Source organism: Geotrypetes seraphini, chromosome 3 (genome assembly GCF_902459505.1).
Source record: "Geotrypetes seraphini chromosome 3, aGeoSer1.1, whole genome shotgun sequence".
NCBI lineage: Eukaryota > Metazoa > Chordata > Amphibia > Gymnophiona > Dermophiidae > Geotrypetes > Geotrypetes seraphini.
Window position 1 is genome coordinate 292,117,700 of NC_047086.1, and position 14,299 is coordinate 292,131,998.

Consider the following 14,299-nt stretch of genomic DNA (forward strand, 5'->3'; position numbering starts at 1 on the left):
TGTAAAGCGTTAGCATGCAAAGGGTATACCAAAGTGGTCATTGCCACGCTCCTTGAATCTAAAAAACCGATTAATGGTATCAGCCTATGCTAAAGCATGGGAGACTTTTCAACGCTAGTGTGCCCAGGAAAAGGTGGAGCCGTTTTTGACTCCAGTTTCTGTTGTGTTGGCTTTCCTCCAAGCCAGCCTTGACAAAGGATTTACAGTGGATTCCCTTCAATTCAAAGTGGCAGGCCTCTCTTGTTTCAGAGCTCAAGACCCTCATATCTACTCTGGCATCTCAAGTAGACATAGAGAGATTTCTGAAGGGTGCACTACATATCAGGCCTCCTTTCCTTTCCTGGGATCTTAACATGGTTTTGCGAGGCCTCAGCCAGGTTCCTTATGAGCCGCTGAAGGATGTGTCTCTAATGGATCTGATGCTCAAAATGTTTTTTCTAGTGGCTGTGACCTCAGCAAGACACGTCTTGGATCTCCAGGCTTTTTCCTGAAGGATGGTTTTAGCATTTCACATCGATAGGAAGTTAGAATGCCAGCATTCCAGTCCATGGGTTCCAGGAAGCAGGATCTGATTCTGAAGAAGTTGGATGTGAGGAGTGCTTCTTCAATAACTCGAGGTCACTAATGAATTTAGGCTCTCTGACCATCTTTTTGTGCTGACCAGTCCAGCTAGACGAGGTGCACCAGTTTCCAAGACCACGATTTCCAGGTGGATCCATAGGGCCATTTCATCAGCATACATTATGTGTGGGAAACACTCCCCTCTTTCCATTAAGGTGCATTCAACCAGACGTGTGGCTTTGTCTTGGGCCGAAGCTAGGGCAGTCTTCCCCGTGGAGATTTCTAGGGCAATGACTTGGTCCACTCTACATACCTTTGCTAAGTTTTACAGAGTGGATGTGGCAGCAAGGGAGAACTCTTCCTTTGGGTCCTCAATAATACGTGCCGGCGCAGTCATCCTGCCCTAGATTTCTGGGACTGCTTTTGTACATCTTGCTTGTCCAGAATGACACACCTTTTGCACTAGAAAAAGAGATTAGGTTCTTATCTTGCTAATATCTTTTATCTTAGGAGAAGCAGATAGCATATTCTCACATATGGGTGACATCATCCATGGAGCCTGGTACGGACAGTCTGAAAGTGAACTGTCACTTTAAATTTTTTTAACTACTCGCGACTGTCCGTACCATGCATGTGCATTCACATGTACATGTGTTTCCACCTGAAATGGCTCAAGGTATCTCAGTTCTTTGTTTTCTGTTGAGCAAAAAAGTCTGTTTTTGACTGAACTCCATTCAGTTGATGTTGCCTTCCTGTTTCGTGTAATTTTCTTCCCTTTTCATTTGTTTTTCTTTCCTTTAGTTAAAGTCAAGTGAGTAGAGAACTTCATTTTCATTTTTCCCCATTTACTTGGGGGGGGGAGGTGTTCCTCTGTGGGTTTCATGCTTCAGAATTAAGTTTAACTCACCAAGTTAATTTTTTCAGTCCATGTCGAAACCTTTGACAAATTTTGAAAAGGGCGGTTTGTGCTAGCGGTTTATTTCTGTAGCCGACCTTCATAACTGATGTCTTCAGAGTATAGACCCTGAACTCCACATCGGGGCTTGTACTGGTTCCTCTTCAAATTGCACTCTAAGGCACGTTGAGCTTAGCAAGAGCAGTTGTTTGGCGCAACCATGGACATCGCCAAATCTTCGCAGCAATCGACATCAACTTCAACATCAGGGGAGCATCCACTTCCCAACAAGCATCATAGGTCTCTACAGCATTGTGTCTTGATGCAGACCAATCGACAATGCCAATGCTCCCTAGCTTCACAGGTTGTCTCTCCCTCATGGCATGCATCCTTATCTAGGTCATCCATTTCGGGACAACTTGCTGCACTGATGATGCTACCAACTGTTGAGCCATCAGTACCAATGCATTCTTCCCAGTGTCACAGGTCTCAAAAGCATTAAGTCTCATAATGTAACTTCCCAAAGTGCATCAATTTGTGTTTGTCCACATTAAATTTCATCTGCCACTTGGACGCCCAGTCTGCCAATTTTCTAAGGTCTGCCTGCAATTTTTCACAAGCTGCTTGCCTTTTTTAACAACGTTGAACAGTTTAGTGTCATCTGTAGATTTAATCACCTCACTCGTTCCAATTTCCAGATCATTTATAAATAAGTTAAATAGCACTGGTTTCAGTACAGACCACTGTGGCACTCCATTGTTTACTCTCCTCCATTGAGAAAAATGACTATTTAACCCTACCCTCTGTTTTTTTTTTTGTCCAATAACCAATTCCTAATCCACAGCTGAACTTTGCCACCTATCCCATGAGTCTAATTTTCTCAGGAACCTCTCATGAGGAACTTTATCAAAAGCTGTCTGAAAATCTAGATACACTATATCAGCCGGCTCACCTTTATCCACATGTTTATTCACACCTTAAAAGAAGTCAAGCAAATTGGTGAGGCAAGATCTCCCTTGGCTGAACCCATGCTGACTCCATCTCATTAAATCATGTTTGTCTACGTGTTCCACAATTTTATTTTTTATAATTGTTACCACCATTTTGCCCGGCACTAAAGTAAGGCTTACCGGTTTGTAATTTCTCGCATCTCCCCTGGAGCCCTTTTTAAAAATTGATGTAACATTGGCCACCCTTCAATCTTCAGGTACTACAGACGATTTTAATGATGGGTTACAGATAACTAACAGCAGGTCAGCAATTTCATGTTTGAGTTCTTTTAGTACCCTGGGATGTATACCATCCGGTCCAGGCAATTTATCACTTTTTAACTTGTCGATTTGGCTTAGTACAGATTCACTGGGATTTCTTTCAGTTCCTTTGCATCATCACCCTTGAAAACCATTTCCAGTTCAGGTACATCTTCTTTAGTTAAGACCAAAGCAAATAATTAATTCAGTCTTTCCGCTATGGCCTTATCCTCCCTGAGCGACCCTGTTGCTCCTTGATCATCCAACGGTCCCACAGATTCCCTCACAGGTTTTCTTCTGATGTACCCAAAAAAATTGCTATGAGTTTGTGCCCCTTTTGCAAGTTTCTCTTCATATTCTTTCTTAGCTGTCTTTATCAATGCTTTGCATCTTACTTGCCAGTGCTTGTCTCTCTTCTTATTTTCTTAATTTGGATCCTTTTTGCATTCTTTAAAGGATGGTGTTTTTTTTTTTTTTGTTTGTTTGTTTTTTGCTCTAATATCCTCTTTCACTTCACCTTTTAACCATACTGGCTCTCGTTTCTTCTTCTTTCCACCTTTGCTGATACGTGGAATACATCTGGTCTGGGCTTCCACGATGGTATTTTTAAATAACATCCATGCCTGGTTTACAGTCCTAACCTATGCAACTGATTTTTTTGTTTAAGTAGTCAAATGGTGTCTACAATGCATTCATCTCAGAACAGCTCAGTGATCCCTGGCATCTCAATGTTCTCAAGCTTTTGATCCATTCTCTCAGAAGATTGCAGTCAATCTCTTCAGTAGTGGATAAATTTGTGAAGTCTTTTCAAAGGGTTGCTCTTTCAATGCCTCCAAATCAGACAGTTTTGACCACAGACTCGTCCATATATGCTTGGGGAGCTCTCCTGGACTGTCTCAGAACACAGGTCACTGGTCTGCTCAAGAGCAGAAGTTCCACATAACCCACTTGGAACTCAGCGATTTGGAATGCTCTGAAGACTTTTGAACATTATATCCAATTCTGTCCCCTTGTTCGCACCGACAATCAAGGAGGGACAGACACTCTGGCTCTCTCATCCTGGTGCAACAGCTCTTCATACCTTGGTCTGCAAACAAGCCTTGGCTTATTACTTGCAAAGGACTCAGTCTCGCAGAACATCTCCTCAACTGTTTATCTCCTTTGATCCTAACAGATTGGGCTGCCCTGTATCCAATAAAAACTATTTCCACATGGCTGGTGGTCTGTATTTCATTTTGCTATTCTCTGACAGAGCTGCAGCTCAGGGGTTGTATAAAGCACATAAAGTCCAAGCTATGTCAGCTTTAGTTATATTATTGCGTTCCACTCCCATTGATGAAATCTGCAAAGCAGCTACTTGGTCCTCAGTTCACCTCTCTTTACTGTCTGGAATCCTATTCCAGACGGGATGGTCACTTCGGCCAACAGTGTTACAAAATTTATTCTCTTAATGGCCAACTCTCCCTCCATCCCATTGCAGTAAGCTAGGGAGTCCCATATGTGAGAATATGCTGCCTGCTTGTGCTAGGATAAAGCACAGTTACTTACCTTAACAGGTGTTATCTGGGGACAGCAGGCAGATATTCTTACATCCCTCCCTCCTCCCCTGGTTAGCTTCTTAGCTTGCTTATGGAACTGAGATACCTTGAGCCTCTTTGGGTGCAGATAGTCGCAAGCCGTACCCGGCTCCATGGATGACATCACCCATATGTGAAAATATCTGCCTGCTGTCAATGGATAACACCTGTTATGGTAAGTAACTATGCTTTGTAGTAGATAGGTGTGTCATTCTGGACCCCTGCCCTGTCATTTATTTCCTGAGCCTGCCTACTATCTCACTTAGAATGTTCTTTTCCAAGCCTGTAAACTTGGATTCTAGTTAGACCAAAGGACATGAAAAGTTGTCTGGTGTAATTTGGGTTATTAATTGAGCTCTTTTAATGCTTCTGTTGGCATGTTTTTTCCATGTTTGATTGTTGTTGGTTCATAGGTTGTTTTATTTAGAGCAAAACAGGCTTATTCATTAGAGAAGTTCTCCATACTACATCGCCTAGGTTGAGGACAGACTCTCGCTTGCTTTGTGTACTAACTGTAGGTGGCAGCAGAGCTCTCTGTGAAGTAGGTGGGACACAGAAAAAATCCAGAGTGGAATCCTTCTGCAAGGCTCGTGGCTTTATGAAAGTTACCCACTTGTCCAGAATGATACCCCTATCTACTAGAAATGATATGAGCAAGGAAAGAACCTAATCCTCTCATCAATTGAGGTTTTCTTTCCCAAAATCCTTATTGCACGAGGTTTATAGTATCCATTTATACAGCTATACACATGTTTCATATTTTTGTATTTGAGAAAGTTTACATATTTTGTAAGTTTACATGTTTTGTGAGTTGTTTCTGTTGGCATCCTCAGTAGATATCTAAGAAACCAGGCAGCAATGACTTTGGTCAGTGTTTGTCATCATAGGAATTTGTGGGTTAGGATTTTTTTTTTTCAAGTAAGATCGTGAAAATAGTTGCCTCAGTGATACATAAACCAGAATTTTTAATTGAAAAAGAATATATTTCATTTGTTTCACTCCCTTTAGAAAAGGAAGACCAGTGTCCTATACCTGAAGCCTGGAATGTGGATCAGGGAGTAATAACCAAACTCAAGGAGCAATACAAAAAGGAGCGCAAGGGGAAAAAGGGGGTGAAGAGTAAGTGGAAAACATTGCATCTTAAAATCATCCCTTCCCTCCTTTTCATATTCCCTCATCACCCATAGAAAACCTGTCTTTCTTTTCAATGTTTTCCTAAATCACTTACTCTTTTACTTTGCTGCTCCTTCTCCAACCTCTCTACTTTTCATATTTTTCAGGGATTGAAATTAATAATTGTTTCATAACCTGCTTAAACAGCATGTTTTTAAATTTGGATGGTAACCCCTTGTAACAATGTATAATATTGGAAGATTTAAGAACAAACATTTTGATTTGAGGCATCTTTGTAAAGAAAAACATTTGCTGCATTTTTGAAATATAGTCCAGTTGGAAGTTTATAATTAATAGGAAATGCGTCACAGTTCATGAAAACTGCTTTTGTGTCCACCAGTAACAAGAAACTAAACTAAACTAAACCTTAGGTTTGTATACCACGCCATCTCCGCAAGCGCAGAGCTCGGCACGGTTTACAGAGTTAAGAGGAAAGGAACTACAATAAGGGATAAAGGAGAAGGACTACGAGGAAAGAGAGGGACAGAATACTGGAGAATGGGAGGTGATTAGATTTTTGCAAAGAGCCACGTGGGATACTTGCTGATTCTCATCAGAATACACGGTGGTCTAGAAATAGAATTCAGAAAGGAAGCAACAGGCAATAAATAAACTAGGTGATATATTGAGGGATCTAGCTGGTATTATTGCTTTAACTTAAAAGCTACATTTGTTTCTGAAAGTATTTCCCACTTTCATTTATAAGTTATAATCTTATTGTTAAAAGGGAAAAATTAATTTCTACCCCTGTGTTTTATTTACATTTACACACTGCAGTCTTTTATTGTTAAATATTATACAGGGCTCGAAATCTGCAGCACTCTGGTTATTTTCAGTCATTGCGAAGTCTTCAGATATGGTCATATGTTTTCTTCAACTTAGTTTATATTTTGCATGAAGAATTGATAATAGAACCAGGTTTTCAAATATTTTTCTAGCAGCCAAATATTGATTATATTTTGCCTGTAATACAATTTCTAGCCCTGTGTTTTCTCTGTTTCATGATTTGAAATTTACAGATACTAAATATAAAATCTGTTTCAAAGTTTAATTGTAGAAGTAGACACCTGTTGATTAAAGAATTTTTTTAAGTATTAAAAATATTTTTCAAATCTATAGTGCTCCCCCGCAAATTCACAGTTCACGAATCGCAGAGTCGCTTATTCGCGGTCTGCTCCGACTGCCTCTTCCTGTAGTAAAGTTGGGCTACACCAATCAGGAGCTGCGTGTCAAAGCAGCTCCTGATTGGTGTAGCCCGACTTTACTGCAGGAAGAGGCGGTCGGAGCAGACTGCAAGTGATTTTCTTCACCCGCTGGCACTCCAGCTCTCCTGCCTCCCCTGCCTTTTGACAGGCGATAAACCGCATTCGCAGTTTTTCAAAATTCATGGGGGTTCCTGGAACAGAACCCCTGTGAATTTCGAGGGAGTACTGTAGATAGGAGCCAACTTTTCAAAAATGATTCGGAGTGCTAAACCCTGGACATACGCGTAGTTTTCCCAGTATTGAGAGTACTGAAGTGCCTTCAGTCTAGTTGCAGTGTTATCTGAACTGAGACAGAAAAAATTGTACGTTCTAGAATATCAAGATGTGATTCAGGAAGGATAACACTAGCACACCTTTTCTGGCAGCATGTTAATTTTTATTTATAAAAGCTCATGTTTATATACTTTTTTGTTATTAGATATTTATATAAATTGTAAAAAGAATATAATAGAGCCTCAGTCTTGGTAGTTGTAGATTTGATTTGTTTGGGTTTTTTTTTCTTTTTAAATTGTGGAAATGTTTTGTCTGCACATTTAGAGTTTTTACTGAATTAACTTGTAATTAATGTGCATAGACTCAATAATTCTATTCTAAATATATTTGTTATTATTTTACTTATGCCCAGTTCTTTTAGATTAATATAGGAATTTACCCTAAAATTTAGAGTTGCAAAAATAATTATCCTTAGACAAGCAGGCAACATATTCTCATATGTGGGTGATGTCATCTGCGGAGCCCGGTATGACAGTGCTGAAAGTCTACTGTCACTTCAAACTTCTTAAGAAGCTTCGAGATTGCACATGCAAGTGCCTTCCCGCCCAACATCAGCTCGCGGTTCCTTAGTTCTTAGTTTTCCATGAAGCGAAGAAGTTGTTTTATGGACTGTCCAAATCGAGTTGCCTTCCCAGTCAATGTACTTTTTGCCTTTCAGCTTGGTTTTCTTTTCTTTTCATTTTACTTAGTACTGTTTTCCTCCGGTTTATTTTTATTTAAAAAAAAGTTAATTTCCTTGTTGTTTTTCCTTACCCAGTCAGATCTTTGGGCCTTTTTTCTCTCTGAGGATTTTCTCACTGATTTTTTCCTTCTCACGTGCAACCATTGAGTTTTTCGACCTTTGCTACCAAGATTTTTCCTTACATGTCGAGGCCTTCTAGCGGGTTCAAAAAGTGCACTCACTGCCAGTGACTCATCTCTATCACTAAACTGCACGGTGTATTCAGTGTCTTGGGCCGGAGCATCAAGTATCTGCTGTTCTACTTTACAAAAACGTTCTCTTAAGCAGTGTTCTCCCCAGAAATTTTTTCCAGCTGGGTGGCATGAAAAAGTAGCCGGGTGGGGCGGGATGGGGAAATTTAGTGGTGGGGATAATTAACCCCCTCTTTTATTAAGTTGCGCTAGCATTTTTAGCACGCACAAACCCCCGCACTATGCAGGAAAACTAATGCCAGCTCATTGCTGGCATTAGCATCTAGCGCACACGGCAATTCTGCACGCGCTAAGCGCATGCTAAGAACCTTAAATGTGTACTAGTTTTATTAGTTAATTATTATTATTTTCCAATGCTCAATATGACTTCCTTTTTTAAGGTTTGACACTTGTGCCACAATATTTTTAATAAATTTAAGAAGTATCCAATTCTAGAAGGGAATAATTAGATATTTGCCCTCTTTCAAATGGTATAGAGGTTTAAAAAAGGGAAATGCGTTAATGAAGTCATTAGGTTCAATCTAGCCATTTATTTCTGCATGAATTTAAACAACTAAAAAAAAAAAAAAGATAAATATAGCTCATCCAGCCATACAAGAAATGTTTTGATCACTAGGTTCCTTCTTGAGATCTCACTGAGGATATGAAATAGATGCGATACCCACTTCCAGACCTCTTCCACATAATTTATGGAGAGGTGTTACTGAGCCTTGAAGGAGACCTGTGTGATTGATCTTTATCTGCTACTTTTTTTGCTGTACACTTGCCCGTCCGTATTCGCAGGGGTTAGGGGCAGAGCCGGCCTGCGAATATTAAAAAACTGTGAATAATATTCGGACCAGTTCTGCCCCTAACCCCCGCTTCCCCCAGCTATTTGAAGCCCTGAAAGCCCCCCCCCCCCTTAAGCCTTACCTGGTGGTCTAGTGGGTTTTCAGGCAGGAGCGATCTTCCCACGCTCCTGCCCCGTGCAGATCGCTCACAGGAAATGGCTACCTTGAGCTCTCATAGTCTCTCAAGCCATTTCCTGTGAGTGATCTGCACGGAGCAGGAGCATGGGAAGATCGTTCCTGCCCCGAAAACCCGCTAGACCACCAGGTAAGGCTTAAGGGGGCGCTTACAGGGCTTAAAATAGCCTGAAAATGCATTTTTTTGTTTAAAACCGCGAATAAGCGAATCCATAGATACGGAATTTGCGAATACGGAGGGGGAAGTGTAGTGCAAAGTGAGAGCTAGGGCAAAACAGTTTAGATAAAGAAGCAGGTAATAATTAGCAATGTATTAAATATATATATATATATATTTTTTTTTTTTTTGCTTATAATGTCATTTGAAAGCTGCTTGATGTTAATACAACTTTAATTAAATTATTTATAGTGTGTGTGGGGATGGGACAACACCTACATCAACAAACAGTAGTTAGAATAGGGTCATTAAATCCAGTGGCGTACCTAGTATATATGACAGCCAGTGCTGATCATTTTTTAACAACCCCCTCCTCTATATAAAAAATATTTTAGTAATAATCCATGAGTCACACAACAAGGGTGCACCTAGGAAAAGGCAACATCTTAAACACTGCTATCTGCACTAGAACACTAACACACACATTGTAAAACTAAACAAGCCAGATCCTGCACAGTCCATTGATCCTGTACAGTCATTGCTAACAGAAAGCCATGTCCTTTTCATACACACAGACAGATACACCCTCGCCCAATATGGAATAATCACAAACTAAAAATAGAACTATGTAGACAAAAGTTAAACTGAACCAAGAAACCAGACTCTGCATACAATGCAACACCACAGAAACAGTGGCACGTCCTCTAATACTGTGCAAAATATAAAGACAGTAGATGTAAATTTGAAAAAAACTGCTACATAACAATCACCACTTTACAAATTAACAAACAGAAATAAAACAAATAATGAGAAATAAGAAAATACCATTTTTTGAACTAATTAATTTTTCAATTAGCTTTCAGAGGCCAAATCTTTCTTCAAGGGGTGCCCACACTTTTTTAGCTTGCGAGCTACTTTTTAAATGACCAAGTCAAAATGATCTACTAACAATAAAATTTTTAAAAACACAAAGCACACTGTACGCAGAGAAAATGTTAATTATCATTTGTATTCGGTTTTTTTTTTTGAGAGGTCAAGGTAGACGACTTTAAAATATGCAATGTCACCTCAGTAACAACTATACAAAAATAGACAAATATACCCCTTTCCCCTTTTACTAAACCATGATAGCAGTTTTTAGCGCAGGGAGCTGCACAGAATGCACTCAATGACAATGAAGATGAAAGCGAGGTAATTCAAATCTTGATAAAGCAAAACTCCACCTTACTTTATGAGAAAAGGGAGAAATTTTCTTCTTTTTTTTAACACTTCCAATCTATCCATAGAAACATAGAAAATGGCGGCAGAAAAGGGCTATAGCCCACCAAGTCTGCCCATTCCAAGTATCCGCCCCCCTGAATTCACTCCCTTAAAGATCCCACGTGAGTATCCCATTTTCTCTTAAAATCCGTCACGCTGTTGGCCTCAATCACCTGCAGTGGGAGTCTGTTCCAATGATCCACCACTCTTTCGGTGAAGAAGTACTTTCTGGAGTCGCTATGAAACTTCCCTCCCCTGATTTTCAGTGGATGCCCTCTGGTGGTCGAGGGTCCCATGAGACAGAAGATATCGTTTTCCGACTCGATACGTCCCGTGATGTACTTAAACGTTTCAATCATGTCTCCCCTCTCTCTTCGTTCCTCAAGTGAGTACAGCCGCAATTTTTTTAGTCTTTCTTCATACGTGAGATCCTTGAGCCCCATGACCATCCTGGTGGCCATTCGCTGAACCGACTCGATCCTCAGCATGTCCTTAAGGTAGTGTGGCCTGCAGAACTGAACACAGTACTCCAAGTGAAGCCTCACCATGAATCTATATAACGGCATCATGACTTCAGGTCTCCTGCTGACAAAATCTCTACGGATACAACCCATCATTTGTCTTGCCCTGGAGGAAGCCTTCTCCACTTGATTGGCAGCCTTCATGTCATCACTAATGATCATCCCTAGATCACGTTCTGCCGTGGTCCTAACCAAGGTCTCACCATTTAGTACTTAAGTTCTGCGCAGGTTTCTCTTACCCTGGTGCATTACTTTGCATTATTTAGCATTGAAGCCTAGCTGCCAAGTTGTTGACCATCGTTCCAGCAGCAGTAGGTCCTGTGTCATATTGTCAGGTAACAAGCTTTTGCCTACTATGTTGCAAAGTTTGGCATCGTCGGCGAACAGTGATACCCTTCCTCTAAGTCCTTGCATCATATCTCTTATGAATAAGTTGAATAGAATTGGGCCCAAGACTGAGCCCTGCGGCACTCCACTGATCACGTCAGACGCTTCGGATGGGGTACCGTTCACCACCACCCTCTGAAGTCTACCGCTCAGCCAATCCCCAACCCATGTAGTTAGAGTGTCTCCTAAACCTATCGATTTCAGCTTGTTCAATAACCTTCGGTGTGGGACGCTATCACGTCCAGTGACTCTCCGGCATCCAGTTGTCTAGTAACCCAGTCAAAAAAGCTAATTAGACTAGATTGGCATGATCTACCCTGGGTGAACCCGTGTTGGTGGGGATCATGTAGGTTTTCCTCATCTAGGATTGTGTCAAGATTCCGTTTGATCAGTGTTTCCATGAGCTTACACACTATAGACGTGAGACTCACTGGTCTGTAGTTTGCTGTATCTGTCCTGCAGCCCTTTTTGTGGAGTGGGATTACGTTGGCGGTTTTCCAGTCCAAGGGGACTCTTCCTGTGCGTAGAAGTAAGACAAACCAGCATCGACTGATAATTCAATCATTTATTCTGAAGGCAGAATTGCTGAGCACATCCCGACGGGACCCGTTTCGCCCTAACCGGGCTTTCTCAAGGTTTCACAATAGGCGCTCTTTTTTCAGCGTCCTCACATCTCAGGAACTTAATCTGCTCTGGACCCAAAATTGCCTTATTTCAATTTCCTATTTATAAATTTAATCAATACAGTTAAAGTACTACTTGATTCTACGTAAAGCAACAACAAAAATTTTTTTTCTACCTTTTGTCGTTTCTGCTTTAATCATCTTCTCTTCGCTCTCTTCTGTTTATTCAGCGTTTGTCCTTGCTCCCTTCCATGCAACATCTGTCCTTTCTCTTTGCCCCTTCCACCCAGCTTCTGCCCTCTGTCTCTCTCTCTCTCTCTACCCCTTGCATCCACCTTTCACCCTCTTTCTGCCCCTTGCATCCACTATCCACCCTCTCTCTGCACCCTCTCTTGCACTCACTATCCACCCACTTTCCATCCAGTGTCCGCCCTCTCTCTGTTCCATATGGCATCTTTCCTCTTTCTATGTCCCTTCAATAAACTGTATATCCTGTGCCCTTTCTCTCCTTTGTACATGATTCATTTCAGCTTCACCCCCTCTCCTATGCTCTAGCATTTCTCTCTTCTCCTTTCCTTCCTTCTTTACCACTCCACCCCATGGTCTGGCATCTCTATCTCCTTCCCTTCTCTCCCCCATGCCCTGGCATCTCCCTCCTCTCTCTCCCTCCTTCTCTGGCACCTCCTCTCCTTACTTTCCCTCTGGTCTGGCATTTTGTCTCCTTTAGTTTCCCTTCCTTCCCCCATTGCCCTGGCATCTCTCTCCTCTCATCTCCCCCTCTCACTCCATTATCTGGCATCTGTTCTCCTTCCTTTCTCTCACCTGATCTGGCATCTGCCTCCCCCCCCCCCCCCCCCCCCCATATGCCCCGACATCTCTTCCCCCCCCTCCATGGTCTGGTAGATCCTTTCCTTTCCCTCCCTCCCATGGTCTTGGCATCTCTTTCCTCTCATCTCTCTGGTCTTCCTTCTCCCCAATTGGGTGCAGCAGCAGCACTTCTCTTCCCCTTCCCAATTGGGTGCAGTAGCCAGAACATTTCTCTTCCCTCTCCCCCCAAAAATGGGTGCAGCAGCAGCAACATTTCTCTTCCCCCTCCCTCCATCCCAAAAATGAGTGCAGCTGCCGAACATTTCTCTTTCCCCCTCCCCTCTTTAGTGGTGCAGCAGCATTTCTCTTTCTATCCCTCCCAGCTCACACACCCGACAAGAGTCGCTAGGCATGTTGTAAGCTTCCCTTCATCGCTGACCTATCTTCCATAGGTCAGCGACGGAGGGAAGCTTACAACTTGCTGCTCTTCCTTGCTTCGAGCCTTCCTCGCTGCCGGGTCTTGCCTTCGCGGAAACAGAAAGTAGGCAGGACCCGGCAGCGAGTAAGGCCCGAAGCAAGCTGTAAGCTTCCATCCGTCCTTGACCAGTCTACTGCCTTATCCTGTAGCGAACTCATGGTTTGGGGCTCTAAGGTGGTGTGTGTGCCGGCTTCCCTTCTCTTCTCCCCTCCCCCGGTTTCGGAGGGAAGAGAAGGGAAGACGGCACGCACACCTTAGAGCCCCGAAGCACGAGTTCGTGTCTCCAAGACGGTGAGAGGTGTTATTTTTTTTGTTTGCTTTTTTATGTTGAGCGGCGGCAGCAGCAGCGAGATTCGCGTTAGATGACTGCCGGGCGGTCATCTAAATTAGCCGGGTGCAGCGCCCGGCTAAAAGGCCCTGGGGATTACACTGTCTTAAGGCTTGACACATCCAGCAAGAGAACCTGTTTGGACTCGCCATGGCCTCTGGAGATAAATCAATGCCATCAGTACCGATGGTACCAGCATCAATGCCTCTTTCGATCACGGTCGTCATTTCTGCATCGGGTAAATCTGCTTAGAAGCTGTCCACAACAAGCGGCACAGGCATTTTCTGCATCGAGTTCCGTGATGCATGCCAAGCATTGACACCATCATCGATCTCCTTCTTTGCAGACTGTCTCCTTTGGGGTGTGCTTCCTCATCGAGGTCACCTACCAGTACAGTCCTTCTAGGTGCAAATTGATGGAGTTCTTAGGAGAGAACTCGGTGACCTTTTTAAGCTGCATGTGGCACTAATGCTTACAATCGACTCCCTTGGTATTGGCCAGCCTGAGTATGGCACATCGAGATCACACGGTACTGATGCTCACTCCCCTACATCCAAGCGACAATCGCTTGGTACTGATTCATGTTATCTCAACGTAAATCAAGATCTAGGCATTCTCAACATCGATCTTCATTGTTATCTTCATCGGACTGGAATTGACATCATCGAACAAATTCTTCTCAATGTTTTCACAGTCATTGTACTTCTCAGACTAGGAAGCATCCTTTTCCTCCTCCTAAAGAGAATCTCTTGGAGTTGCAGATGTTGATTCAGATCTTTCTCAGTGAATCACTGATTCAGTTTTTGAACCCACATTATCTGTTCCATTCTGCTCCATAATCATATG

General features: G+C 42.4%; 1 protein-coding gene across 8 annotated transcripts in view; it reads left to right on the forward strand.

Moving 5' to 3' along the window:
- The window catches only part of STRN (striatin), a 384,728-nt gene that overhangs the window by 154,868 nt on the left and 215,561 nt on the right, over positions 1-14,299 (forward strand). For 5 of the 8 annotated variants that reach the window (XM_033939118.1, XM_033939120.1, XM_033939119.1 and 2 more), the window contains exon 8: positions 5,292-5,402. The exons of the other annotated variants lie outside the window; for them this stretch is intronic. In XM_033939118.1, the coding sequence (XP_033795009.1) occupies positions 5,292-5,402 (111 nt within the window). The remainder of the gene's footprint in view (positions 1-5,291; positions 5,403-14,299) is intronic. 8 annotated transcript variants of the gene reach the window in all.